Source organism: Gopherus flavomarginatus, chromosome 1 (assembly GCF_025201925.1).
Source record: "Gopherus flavomarginatus isolate rGopFla2 chromosome 1, rGopFla2.mat.asm, whole genome shotgun sequence".
Taxonomy (NCBI): domain Eukaryota; kingdom Metazoa; phylum Chordata; order Testudines; family Testudinidae; genus Gopherus; species Gopherus flavomarginatus.
In genome coordinates, this window is record NC_066617.1 from 106,818,154 (window position 1) to 106,832,536 (window position 14,383).

Here is a 14,383-nt window from a genome sequence, read left to right on the forward strand (position 1 = left end):
ACCAAATGGCTGGAGAATAGCTAATGTGACACCAATTTTTTAAAAGGGCTCCAGAGGTGACCCCAGGCACATTGAAGCCTGACTTCAGTACTGGGCAAACTGGTTGAAAGTATAGTAAAGAACAAAATTGTCAGACACATGGATGAACATAATTTGTTGGGGAATAGTCAACATGGTTTTTGTAAAGGGAAATCACGCCTCACCAATTTCTACAATTCTTTGAGGGGATCAACAAGCACATTGACAAGAGGGATCCAGTGGATATAGTGTATTTAGATTTTCAGAAAGCCTTTGACAAGGTCCCTCACCGAAGGCTCTTAAGCAAAGTAAGCAGCCATGGGATAAGAGGGAAGGTGCTCTCATGGACTGGTTACTGGTTAAAAGATAGGAAACAAATGGTAGGAATAAATGGTCAGTTTTCAGAATGGAGAGAGACAAATAGTGGTATCGCCAAAGGGTCTGTACTTGGCCCAGTCCTATTTAGCATATTCATAAATGATCTGGAAAAAGAGGTAAAGAGTGAGGTGGCAAAATTTTCAGATGATACAAAACTATTCAAGATAGTTAAGTCCCAGGCAGACTGTGAAGAGCTACAAAAGGATCTGTCAAAACTGGGTGACTGGGTAACAAAATGGCAGATGAAATTCACTGTTGATAAATGCAAAGCAATGCACATTGGAAAACCATAATCCCAACTATACATATAAAATGATGGGGTCTAAATTAGCTGTTACCGCTCAGGAAAGAGATCTTGGAGTCATTGTGGATAGTTCTCTGAAAACATCCACTGTATGTGCAACAGCAGTCAAAAAAGCAAACATAATGTTTGGAATCATTAAGAAAGGGATAGATAACACTGGTCTACAATTTTTGAGAAGTCGTCTGCTTCAGAGATAAAATGTGCTATTTATTATGTATTTTGATGAGCTGAATTCAAATATGACAATTAAAACAACTGATTGGCTACTATTTCTAAGATATTTAAGTTTTTACATTTTATGTCTATGTCTATTGTGTAGATAGTAGAATTTTAATCATAAATTGTAAACCTAGGTCTTTTCATGTGTTTATGGTTGCTTTACATGATAATATTTTTTAACCTGTCCTGTTTATGTAACACTTTAAAATCAGCAAAAGGGTTATAGAAATAAAATTTATTATGAAACAAAGGCAAAAAACTATTATGTACATAGTTTAGTCCTATTCAGTGTCTACTCGGCGCTTCTTGGCTTGTCTCTTGTATTCATTAAATGGAGCATCTCTTGTCACTGTCCAGCAATAGTCTGCAAGCATTGATGGGCTCCATTTGCCCTGATAGCCTGCCAGGAGATTCCACTGCTGTAGTCTGGAGCCCAACAGCTCTGCCTTACTCTTGGGTAGTTCCAAATCCCTGACAAGGTCATTCAGTTCACCTTGTGTTAGGAGGTGTGGTTCAGAGGAGGAGGATGGGAGAAAATGTGGTTCCTGTGACATTGATGGTTCAGGACCAGAAGGTTCATCCTCTTCCTCTTCCTCGTCTGACTCAAGTGAGAATGATTCTGGTGCATCAGGAACCAGCAGTCCTTCTCCATGGGGTACTGGGCCTATAGCTGATGGAATGTTTTAATAATGCACAGTCCACTTTTTCTTCTTTGACACACCTTTCCCAACTGGAGGCACCATGCAGAAGTAACAATTGCTGGTATGATCTGTTGGCTCTCTCCAAATCATTGGCACTGCAAAAAGCATAGATTTCCTTTTCCTGTTCAACCACTGGCGAAGATTTTTTGCACAAGCATTGCAGCATATGTGTGGGACCCTCCTCTTGTCCTGATCTCCAATTTTTCAGCCAAAGGAAAGGTGATAGGCTTTCTTAACCATCGTGGCTATACTGCGCTTTTGTGATGCAAAAGTCACTTCACCACAAACATAGCAGAAGTTATCTGCACTCTTCACACAAGTACGAGGCATCTCTGCTCACTTTGGCTAAACAGAAATGTGTCCCTTTGCAAAATCAAACACTGACAAATAAGAGAGCAGGACACTGTATGATTTCTAAAGCTGATATAGGGCAATTTGTTCAGCAGAGTGATGTAAGCTTCATTATGATTGCATCATCCATGACGTCTAGAAATAACGTGATGCAATTCATATAATGTATGACGCAATACCAGCTTCAGATTGCATCATTCATTGTTTTGCCTAAAAAGCAAGTACTGTCCAAACCCAGTCATAGATTTATTCATAGATCCAGTCAAAGATGTATTTTAGTCATTTCTGATTTAAATTGAGATCCCTTCCCTTTATAACTCACTTATCCTCCGCCATTCCCAAGTCAAGGGTTGTATATACTGACCCAATAGCATATCTTGAAAACTAGAGACAATCAACAATTTTAAGCATCATTTTCTTTCTCAGTGACCCAGAATTAGTAAAGTTGGACTACATTTATTTCAGAAGCATTTTGGCTGTAGAGCAGTGTAATAAGACAGAAAATATCATATTGCCTCTATATAAATCCACGGTACACCCACATCTTGAATGCTGTGTGTAGATGTGGTCACCCCATCTCAAAAAAGATATATTGGTATTGGAAAAGGTTCAGAAAAGGGCAACAAAAATGATTGAGAATGGAACAACTGTTCTATACGAAGAAATTAATAAGACTGGGACTTTTGAGCTTGGAAAAGAAACGACTAAGGGGGGATATAATAGAGGTCTATAAAATCATGACTAGTGTGGAGAAAGTAAACAAGGAAGTGTTATTTACTCCTTCTCATAACACAAGAACTAGGGGCCACCAAATGAAATTAATAGGCAGCAGATCTAAAACAAACAAAAGGAATTATTTTTTCACACAATGCACAGTCAACATGTGGAATTCCTTGCCAGAGTATATTGTGAAGGCCAAGACTATAACAGGGTTTGAAAAAGAACTAGATAAATTTATGGAGGATAGGTCCATCAATAGCTATTAACCAGGGTGGGCAGAGATGGTGTCCATAGCCTCTGTTTGCCAGAAGCTGGGAATGGGTGACAGGGGATGGATCACTTGATGATTACCTGTTCTGTTCATTCCCTCTGGGACACCTGGCATTGTCCACTGTTGCAAGACAGGATACTGGGCTAGATGAACCTTTAGTCAGCACTAGGGTATGGTGCTCAGTTAACATTTGTGTGTGGTGGTGCTAGATGGTTATTAAAAAGTGAACAATGAAATAAGGCATATAAGAAGCAATGTTTGCACTAAACAGCTTGAAGAACAATGATTTATTGTTGCAGGAAATTGGACTCGCATCCTTGGGAGCGCCGGATGAATATATTGAGAAACTTGCTACGGTAATTGAATACATTAGGATGGGATTTTACAAAGCTCTCAGGTCCGGATCTTCAAAAATTATTTAGGCACCTGATTCCCATGGATTACAATGAGTGAAGTGCCTCAGTACATCCGATGAAGTGGGTATTCACCCACGAAAGCTCATGCTCCAATACGTCTGTTAGTCTATAAGGTGCCACAGGACTCTTTGCTGCTTTTACAGATCCAGACTAACACGGCTCCCCCTCTGATACTCAACACCTTTTGAAGATTTGGGGTGGAGGGCTGGCCTAATTCTGCTTCCACTGAAATCAGTGGTGGAATTCCCATTTACTTTGATGGAAGCAGAATTAGGCCAGTGATAAGCACTTTGGAAAATCCCGCCTGTAAACACTTGCCTTAATGGATAATAAGAATGCTTATCCTATCAGAGCATTATTGACTTTTACAGTTGTGATTAAACATGAAGGGCCAGAGTATAGTTGCTCTAGCTGGACCCTTTCTGGTAAGGAGATACTGCAGTTACTTCATTTCTCCTGCAAATGTGCAGGAGGAGGCAGTTTTGACAGCCATTCCACCTGCCAAGGACTCTCCTCTTCCACCCTATGATACAAATAACTCCCTCTGACGTCAATGGGAGTTACTCATATCCTACTGTGGGAGAGTTGAGATGCAGAGCTGTATGAACTCCAGACGGAAGTCAAGCTGTGTTCTTTCTAGCTCAAGTAGCATAAGTAGGTTTGGCAGAATTCCATTTTTATTTATTTTTTTATAAATTTGACTGCTAATGTTGATGTTTGTTTTTAAGAATTTTAGACATTAAAATTTTCACAGTTGCACAAAATTTTGGTTTTTAGACTTTTTTGTTTTTTATCTATTTAAATTTTCACAGATGTGGGAAATAATGGGGTGCGGGAGACAATATTTATGTAATGACAGTGGTAGACATTAAGACTGAAAAAATTAAAGCTTCAGAACTGGTACAACACAAATTGTTAACAACACATGTCAAAATATACAAAGTAAATATTCTTAAATCAAACTCTAGTAAGTTCTCAGGCAGCATTTTTCTTTCTTCACCATTCTGTAAATTTCAATGGTTATCTTTGAACATTTTTTTCTTTGCTTTGTGCATGTACATTGAAATTGATGTTTACCAACATTTATTGATAAAAATCTACTCCTTCCAAGCCTAACCATAAGCAATCGTCAGGGTTCTGCTAACAATTTAGTCTCTTTTGTTCTCTCCTGCCTCTGTAATAGCTTGGTGCCCTACATGTGGAGCAGGAAACATAATCTGTGTCACTAAGGGAATAAAACTCAAATCTGTCAATGATTGACAACCTGTATTACAATCTATTTCTCTCTCATGTAGCTTTATTGGCTCTGTTCTGCCAACAAATATAAAGGCTGTAAAAAATAACTTACTCTGTCAGGAAAGTAAGCAGATCTGAACACACATGGGTCTTTTGATGGCTTAAGTAGGATGTAAGTGAAACATAGACCTAGTGCTGGCTCTCTTCAAAGGGGTGAATTTCATTGAAAGAGCAGATCTGTTCAGTAAAAAGGAACCCTTTTTAAACAGTCACTATTTAAACCATAGCTACACTTTAAATAAACACGTTCTCTAGCAAATGTAAGTTTCAAATACTTAAAAATCAGTGCCACATGGTCAGATGTTTTTTGCCTAGAGAATCATCTATTTCTGTCTAATTTTGATGTTAGGTCTATTGGTTTACGGTGGAATTTGGACTCTGTAAAGAAGGTGATGCAATAAAGGCCTATGGTGCTGGGCTGCTGTCTTCATTTGGCGAGTTGCAGGTTTGTTCCCAATAACACGTCATAATAGCTACATGATTCACATTCTTTTTTTTTATTACGTGTTTCTTATGTAAATGTTACTGTATCTTCACCTAGTACTGTGCATCCAGATTGAATTAAATGGAGTACTATAATTCAATGCAGCCAAAAGTTAAGACATAGACCTAGAAATAAAGAATGCAGGCCATACTTACAGGGTAAAGGAGTGGGAAATGATTCTGAAAAAGACTTGTGGGTCATGGTGGACAATCAGCTGAACATGAGCTCCCAGTGTGATGCTGTGGACAAAAAGGCTAAAGTGATGCTTGGAATCTTGAATAGGAGTAAGGAGGTTATATTACCTCTGTGTTGGGCACTGGTGAAACTGTTACTGAAATGCTGTATTCAATTCAATTCAAGAAGGATGTCGATAAATTGGGGAGGGTTCAGAGAACTGTCACGAGAATGACTAAAGTATTGTAAAACATGCTTTATAGCAGAGGGTCCCGAAGTCGGGGGCACACCTGTCCAGGTGGGCATGGAGGTATGGCTGGGGGTGCAGCAGGGCCTGGGCAACCCCCCATGGGAGGGAGTGCCACTCAGCCCCTCCCTGTCCCTGGTTCGGCTCTGGTCCTATCCCCAGCCACATCCCTGGCTCCTGGCTTTGTGTTGGGCCCCATCCTCAACCTCACTCTGGTTCCGCTCCAGGTCCCACACTAGCCCCCAGTGTGAGCCTTTGGGCATGGCTCCATTCCTGGTCTGGGGCCAAGGCTGGGAGCAAGGCCGAGAGTGGAGCTGTACCTTGCTGCCAGCCTGGCTGCAGGCCCCCACCACAGCCCGACTGCAGTTCTGTTCCCGCCCCAGTCTTGGCCCCTGTCCACGGCCCCACTCCCGGCCCCAGAACCACCCCCAACTTGGACCCAGCCTTGGCCCTCTTACCCCATCTGTATCTCCCCCCTCCTGGAGCTGTGGCCCACTCCTGGCCCCAGCAGAGGTGTGGGGGTGCAGACAGGGGCAAAGGGGGACATGATTCTGAAAGTTTGGGGACCACTGCTTTACAGTGATAGACTCAAGAAACTCAATCTATTTAGCTTATCAAAGAGATGGTTAAGGTGTGAGTTGACAGTCTTTACATATTTACAGGGAGAACAAATATTTGCTTGTGGGCTGCTCTATCTAGCAGAGAAAGGTGTAACATGATCCAATGCCTGAAACTGAAGTTAGACAAATTCATACTGGAAATACAGCACAAAATTGAACAGTGAAGGTAGTTAACCATTGGAACAACTCACCAAGGACAGTCATTGTCATAACATTTTTCCCAGATCTGGACCTTAGCGTCCAAAATATGGGTGTTAGCATGAAAACCTCCAAGCTTAGTTACCAGCTTGGACCTGGTAAAGCTGCCACCAGCCAGGAATCTATACAGTGCCTGGCACACTGTGGTCTCCCCAAAACCTTCCCTGGGGGACCCCCAGACTCAGATTCCTTGAGTCTCACAACAAAGGGGAATCAACCATTTCCCTTCCCCCCTCGGGGTGTTCCCTCCCTGGGTTCCTAGAGAGATATACAGAAGCAAGCTCTGTGAATCTAAACAGAGGGACTCCACCCTCCCTGTTTCCAGTCCTGGAAACACAAGTACTTCCCCCCTCACCCAGAGGGTATGCAAAGTCAGGCTTAGTAAATCTAACACAAAGAGATTTTCCCCCCTGACTTCTTCCTCCCACCAATTCCCTGGTGAGCTGCAGACTCAGTTCCCTGGAGTCCCCACTAAAGAAAAACTCCAACAAGTCTTAAAAAGAAGGCTTTATATAAAAAAGAAAGAAAAGGACATAAAAATGGTCTCTCTGTATTAAGGTGACAAATACAGGGTCAATTGCTTAAAAGAAAAATGAATAAACAGCCTTATCCAAAAAAGAATACACTTTAAACATTCCAGCAACTACACACATGTAAATACAAAAGAAAACAATATAAACCTTATTGTCTTACTATTTTTGTACTTACAACTTGGAAACAGAAGATTAGAAAGCCAGGAGACAGAAAGATCACTCTCAGAGCCGAGAGGGTCAGTCACAAGACAAAGAACAAAGAACTCACACCCCAAAACTTCCCTCCACCCAGATTTGAAAAAGTCTTGTTTCCTGATTGGTCCTCTGGTCAGGTGTTTCAGGTTACTCCTTTCCAGGTGAAAGAGACATTAACCTTAGCTATCTGTTTATGACAGTCAAGGATTCACCGTCATTAGCAATTAGTATATCAAGGTTGGATGTTTTTACTTAAAAATCAGTGCTAGTTCAAACAGATTTAGGCAAGTTCCACGGCCTATGTTAAACGGGAGGGCTGGCCTTAGAATCTGTGAATCTGTTATTTTGCATAGAAGTCATATTTCATAAATGTATCATTATATCCATTTAGGGCCCTGCTTCTTCTCAGTTTGAACTCAATGGTCGAATTCCATTTGACTTCAATGGGAAGAAGAGCAGGTCCTGAATAACTGAATGTGTGCGTGTCTAAGTAACATCCGTTATTCAAACAAAACCACTTTTTAACTGAAAGAAATCTCTCACTCTTTCCATGCAGTACTGTTTATCAGATAAGCCTGAAATTCAATCTCTTAACCTGGAGAAGACTTCAGTCCAGAAATACCCCGTCACTGAGTTCCAGCCTGTTTACTATGTTGCTGAAAGTTTTAAAAATGCAAAGGAAAAAGTAAGGTAAAATAATCGTCTCCATTATAGGCAATATCTTACACACACACATACCTCCCTGAGGCCTTTGTGGACCCCTGTAGCTGAGGAACATGTTCTCTGAATTCTTGAAGTTTAAGACTTCTAGTCTGGCTTTTGAAAGCTTCTTTGAGCTTTTGCTCTGCATAAGGGAACTGTTTGAATGAGTTCTGTAGTCAGCTTGTTAGCCCTGAAGTCGTCAGTTTTTCTCAGAAGTGATGCTACTCTACTAATCACATCCTGGGAAAATCCCTTCTAGGGATGAGAGAGTAGTTCAATCTCTATGCCTAGTCAAGCCTTGGCTTCTTGTAGTTGATGCTAACAACAAAATCCTTGGGATATGTTCTCCTTTCATAACAACTATTCTTTTCCGGTTCTGTTCAGTAGCTTCATCTGCTGTTCAAATCTTTTCCCCTTTTATTCCACAATGTAAAGCCTTAATAATAAAAATAACTATTATTATTTATGTTACACCTCAGGTATATATTTCCAACTTGGGCTTTACATAGAAATAAGATAATTGCCTATTTCCCTCATGGGACTGTACACATCCTGGGGTACAACCCAGACCAGAGTGGTTGTGTCACTGCCTGCCTGGTAACCATGGGTTCCTTACAATGCTTTACTGTTATAATTTCCAAACTGGGCCACTCACAAAGAGCTACCAGCATGAAGGTCACACCCTGAGTGTGTGCACTTATCTACAGCCTTGATCCAACAGCTCTGACCCCAGCAACCTGGCAGCAACACCCCAGTCACCCTCTGGCTTCCACCAGTCTTGGTTACTACATTCAGGGTGACCTCAACACACTTCCAGGTCCAAATTTTCCCAAAAGCATGTATTCAGCACTGTCCAGCCCTCTCCTGGACAGTTCTGATATTAGAGAGCCATTTTCCCTGTAAAGGGTCAGTATTCAACAGTTTGCTACTTTAACTGGAGTTACCAAACAGTTCAATTTAAACACAGCACTGAATTGGTTCAGATTAAAAATAAAACAAGTTTATTAACAAAACAAGATAGGATTTTGAGTGAATTCAAGTATCAGGTACTATGGTTACAAGAGAAATAAAAATAAAACTCTCTTACACTTGATAATAAATAAAATAAAACTTAACAAGCTAGACTTGGTTCAAGGTAAAATCTTCACATACATTCGCAAAAATATGGCTGACCAAATTCTCAGGTTGGGAACTCCTCTCAAAGTGAATGGTCTGGTTCTTTTGTCATCTTAGATGAGAAAGAGAGAGATGCCTTGGGGTTTCCTGCTCCTTACTTTTATAGTCCAGTTAACCTTTGAAGTAGATTCTTCTGAGGATTACCCCGCAAGACAAAATGTATTCAAATAGTAAAGGTGACATGAAGTCTGGTGGTGAAGGAAGCTCCATGTTCTTTCTTCTCACCCGTGTTTGCTGAAATGCTAATTTGTTTTGTCTCCTAACATCTCCTCTCCCTGCTGTCTTCAGGACCTTTTTTAATACTTATATGTATTACTGAGGTAAACACACATTTCTTTGTTCAGGATACTTCTGCCTGGGCATAACTGTGTTTTTGAGCATGTGCCAATAATATTATACAGGGGAATTCATAACTTTACATATGATGTTGCTAAATGCGTTTCACCATGATATTATTGATCAGTGAGTTATTAGTTTTCAAATGACACCTCACAAAGCATATTTTGTACAAAAATTATTAGAACAGTGTGTAGGATGTGAATACAAGGGAGATTTTGGTCACAGACTGCCTTAGTTTTTTTAGTCATCATTCTGTGTCTGAGCTGAGGTTTCCTCCTTCTAGTGAAGCCCTTGGGACTCTTGCTGAGATCTAGGAGGAACATTTTTTTTCCCTAGAATGCTGACACTTGCCCAAAAGAACCTGGACTGATACCAGCAACCTTTGTCATATAGACCACTGACTGACCATCACACAATAATATGTTTAGGCCAAGATTCTGTGTGGAGCTCCACATGAACACAGGGAGCAGCCCATAAAGAGTTTCAGGTGGGATTGTGACTTCAGTCATTACTAACATGGCCTGAATTCAATCTGGAGCTGCTGCTTCTTCTTTCATGTGGCTTGGATAGATAGCAATGACTACACATTTATGTCTAGATTTGATTGCCAGCACATTGCCACAGCAGTGAGCTGGTGAATGTCTTTCAGCCTCCAGCAAAAGAACAAAGGGGACATTCAGATATGACGTGCTCCATTGTTTGTGCCTGTTGACCACAGCTGCATGCAGGTGTCTGCCTTTGGAGCTGGGTTGCCTGGACAGCATTGCGGAAGCCATGGCCCTGGGAGTGGAGGTGGTCACCTGGAAAGGATAGAGGAAAACACCTATGCCCAGAAATATGCATGGCTGAACATAATCATCAACAAATTTTGTGTCAATATTCAGCTATGAGCCATAACCATGTGCACTTGTGGGGGGCTGGGAATGAAGGAATTTTGGGGTGATAGAATAAATTTAACACAGGAGTTCCTGCTGTGGAATTTGGTCCAGCTGTACAGCAGAGTACAAGAGGCCTTTGGTCTTGGCAGCCTATTACCTAGTCCTTGAGTCTCCCACTCTTTCTCTCTCAAACTTTTGAAGTAACCAGAACTGTAGGTGACTTGAGAAGCACAGACATTTTCCAAGGCAAGTTAATAATCTGGTATAACTTCAGTGACAGAGCTTTGGCAAATGATAGGTGTTGTGCCACAATTATGGGACCAGATCTTCAGCTCAGGTATATAAGTGCCAGTACAAGAGGCTGTAAAACAACCCTAATCCCTCAGCTGAGGACTCCCCTGCCAAGGCTGAGGAAAAGGTGTGGCCAGAATGAAACTGCACTCCAGTGATCCCTGACTGGCTTTCCAGCACCTTGGAGGCTGCTCCCAGCTATCAGAAGTTAGATGAGCCCTGAGGCTGCTCTAATGCATGTCAGGGTCTGCAACCCCAGGGACTGCAAAAGTGGATCAGGGGATCACATTCTGCATTACTAATAGGAAAATGGGAATTTAAAGGCTGGGAAATTCTGACACCTGTTCACTGGGTTAAATCAGTAGAAGCCAGTATTACTCCTACAATAGCATGGTAAATACTGCATAACAGGGTCTCTTTGAAAAACCTGAAGGATGGTTAATAAATGACGCACCTATTGGAAAGACTCTCAGGTCAGCCTCAAGGATATTGCTAAAGCACTGGAAAATACTGTAGTTGCCTACTCACGGAGTAGGTCTTCAGTTACTTTACCACATTGGTTTCGCTATCCTTCATGTCAATAAAAGCTCCTTCCAACTTAAAGGAGCAGGTTACTTAAAAAGAAACAGTTGTTTTCATAAAAGTTTTTGTCTTTTCTCCTTCAGGAGATTTGCTTCAACAATCCCTCGACCTTTCTCCGTTCGCTACAATCCATACACCCAGAGAATTGAAGTCTTGGACAATGCAAAGCAGTTGAAGAATTTAGCTGAGTCCATCAGCAGTAAGCAATTGCAGTTTTGTTATATTAGTTCCTCAAAAGCTAGGACTTGAATGAGGAGAAGTGTTTTTCTCCTGCCTCCATTAAAAACCTGATTCTCACTCCAGTGGGAATTTGATCAGCTCCTAAATGTTTTCTTTATGGTGTATAAAATCTGCTTCCTAATTTCACCCATCCCCCAAAGTAGTTTACCCACTGTATTGTTTGCTTTTTACAATGGAAATATCACATCTTGATGTTCTTCCTTTTGCTGGAGGACTTTGGCAAAGTTTGGAGACTGGTTGGTGATATTACAGGAGGATGAAACCAGAGTTGTGGCTCTCTCTGCTCCTAGTAAGGAAAAGGGGATAGTCACAGCCTTAGGCCGTCTGGATTTTCTTTCGTCATTTCAGGATGAGCAGTTCTTTCCAATTGACTGACTGGCCTGCTCAGAGCCAGCATCCCTGATCTTGCACAGCATCTATTGCTGATATAACTCCAGATATAAGAGCTGATCCTGCTGTCCGTACTCAGGCAAAACTTCCATTGAAGTTAATGTGCCCAGTCTATCACCCGCCTCTTTGGTTTCATTCTTTCAGGCCATGAAAATATGGCTGTGCTGTAGTTCATTGAAATATATTAAACAGGCTGTAAGACTAACAGGACAAACACTGATTTTTGCTATTTCATATGCAGGTGAGATGGGAACTCTTTGCAGTGCCCTCAAGAAGATAGAATGAAGGTTTTCTCAGCGTCCTCTCTTCCAAGAGCTACTGGCTGACGTGACTATATGCAAATGCCAATAATATTCTAGCTGTTTCACATTATCACTCTATTGAATGTGTGACTGTTTATGATATATATATACACACAGACACACACATATATATATATATTACTTAATTACTATAGCTTAGCAACAAAAGTGGCTTCTGTGGGTGACTGTGCTCTCTTTGGTTGCATATCATAATTCTGTTTAAAATTCACCCCAGCCCAGGTGACTATCCATGTCCCGCACATCTTTTCTGTCTGAATCCTGGAGGCTGGCAGAAGAGGGAATCCTTCTCCATTCACCAGCCTGTGGAGTTACTGCAGCCCTGGTACTGCATTGCCCCCATGTCCCAGTGACAATGTGGCAATGGCTAGCAGCAGATTGAACTACCCTGCCACATCCCTCCTACACTCCCATCCCCCCCAGCCTGCAGCCATGCCAGGTTCCCCTGGAGAGCTAAGCTCTGTATCCCTAGCTAGTACGCAGGCTATACATATCCTAACAAACCATGTCCCCTACATAGCAAATCTGCACCTCTTCCACCACACACGGGCGCGCTGCACAGAGAAGAGGCCACAGTTTGCCACCTTAACATGAGGCTTAAGTGGTACCTTGTGTGGGTCCTCTGCACTGGGATGAATTTTGCTGTCAAAGTTTTTGTTCTTCAAAAGTGACTTCAGATTTAGTCAAAGAGTAGACGCTCTGCTGTTACTAGTGGAGAATGTGTTTTCAGTATATTTCTGACTCTTTAGTGAAGATTTCTCTTCCAGTGTTAAAATATTGTGTTCACACCTTGTGCAATGTGTTCTCACAGCTCATAGTCCAAGGACTAAATTTGCTAGGTCACAAATTGGATATTTGAACCATCCTGAGCCAAGCAGAGCAAATTAGTGTTTCCCGTTAACAGTGTTTCCCATTAACAATTTTCCCATACACAAGTTTCAACCTGTGATGACAGGTTTCGGAGTGGTAGCCGTGTTAGTCTGTATCAGCAAAAAGAACAAGGAGTCCCTGTGGAACCTTAGAGACTAACAAATTTATTTGAGCATAAGCTTGGTTTTTAGCCCACGAAAGCTTATGCTCAAATAAATTTGTTAGTCTCTAACATGTGATGAGAGGTTCTAAAGCTGCGGTGGGCTTTACAAAAGTGATTTAAAAGTCCACTCTGGCTCCAAGTTTTTTGCCTCCCCAAGCACATGCTTGGAAGGCAGGTGCCTAGATCCAGCCTTGTAAGGATACCAGCTGGGACCTTTTTGAATAGAAGTATATTTATACAGAATGGCATCATTTTGGTGCTTTGAAGTATGACTTTTTATCACTGAGCTTTTTATTGTGTGGTAATGTCTGTGCAAACCTTTAATCCCTGGCACTTATTTCAAAAGTGAAAGTAGCCCATGTTCCTTCCCTTCTAGCATAGTGATACCTCTAAGGTGATTGTGTTCACAGAAGGATGATTCCACCACAAATTTGAAGTCTTTCAAAATAATCTGCTGCTGGCTTTCAAATCTTGTTGTGACTGCTACTGTGAATAACAGTAGAACAGCATCCATGGTGCTGTTGGAAACACAGGATACATGGTTTCCTTTATACTTAAGTGGAATTATTAAACAACTTTCACATTTAGGGTCTGATTTTGTCTCATTTACACAGGTGCAGGCTGGAGTGTCTCCAGTTAAGTCAATGGCATTACACTGGTGCCAAACTAGTGTTAAGTGAGGGGAGAGAACTGGCCCCCTCAGCATTTTAGAAATGGATGAAACAAACTGAAACTAGATTTTCTTACTAAAAATAAGCGTATGCATTTATTTTTAAATATTTTAAGTTAGTTGCATTTAGAATACTAGTTTTAGTGGATAGCTCAAGAAAGAAATTAAAATTTGTAAAAAATCTTTTAATTTCTTTTCTCTCTGGTAAACATATCATTCTGCTTTTTAAACTAAATGCATGTAAATGTTTAGTAAGCCAGTATTAAAGCAAATATTTACATATATAGAGAGTTCTTTTTAAATAGTGTGTCAGAAAGACTAAATTAAAAAAAATACCCAATAGGATTTTACACTTTTGCAGTATCATTCATGCAAGAACATCAAAATGCTTTAAAACCATTAACTCAGACATCTCAGATCCATGAAGCATTACCTGTATTTTACAGTCAGGGAAATCGAGGCACAGAAGTTTATTGGCATGTCCAGGGTCTCGAGCCTGAGATAAAAATTCTGGATCGCCGCTGTCAATTTAGGCTATTATAGTCTTCCCATTATCATGCTATCCAAGTACTTAGGGACTCAACTATGACTAAACTTCTGACCCCCAGTCCCATGCTATAACCTCTTCCTCCATGCT

General features: G+C 41.1%; 1 protein-coding gene across 3 annotated transcripts in view; it reads left to right on the forward strand.

Annotated features, from left to right (window-relative positions):
* PAH (phenylalanine hydroxylase) overlaps nucleotides 1–12,582 on the forward strand; it is a 59,232-nt gene extending 46,650 nt beyond the window's left edge. For 2 of the 3 annotated variants that reach the window (XM_050945934.1, XM_050945926.1), the window contains 5 exons: nucleotides 3,262–3,318; nucleotides 5,024–5,119; nucleotides 7,682–7,815; nucleotides 11,177–11,292; nucleotides 11,965–12,582. In XM_050945934.1, coding sequence (XP_050801891.1) covers nucleotides 3,262–3,318; nucleotides 5,024–5,119; nucleotides 7,682–7,815; nucleotides 11,177–11,292; nucleotides 11,965–12,008 — 447 coding nt within the window. In that variant the 3' untranslated portion in view covers nucleotides 12,009–12,582. The remainder of the gene's footprint in view (nucleotides 1–3,261; nucleotides 3,319–5,023; nucleotides 5,120–7,681; nucleotides 7,816–11,176; nucleotides 11,293–11,964) is intronic. The other variant, XR_007773402.1, reaches the window with a different exon arrangement.
* Nucleotides 12,583–14,383: the final 1,801 nt, after the last annotated feature.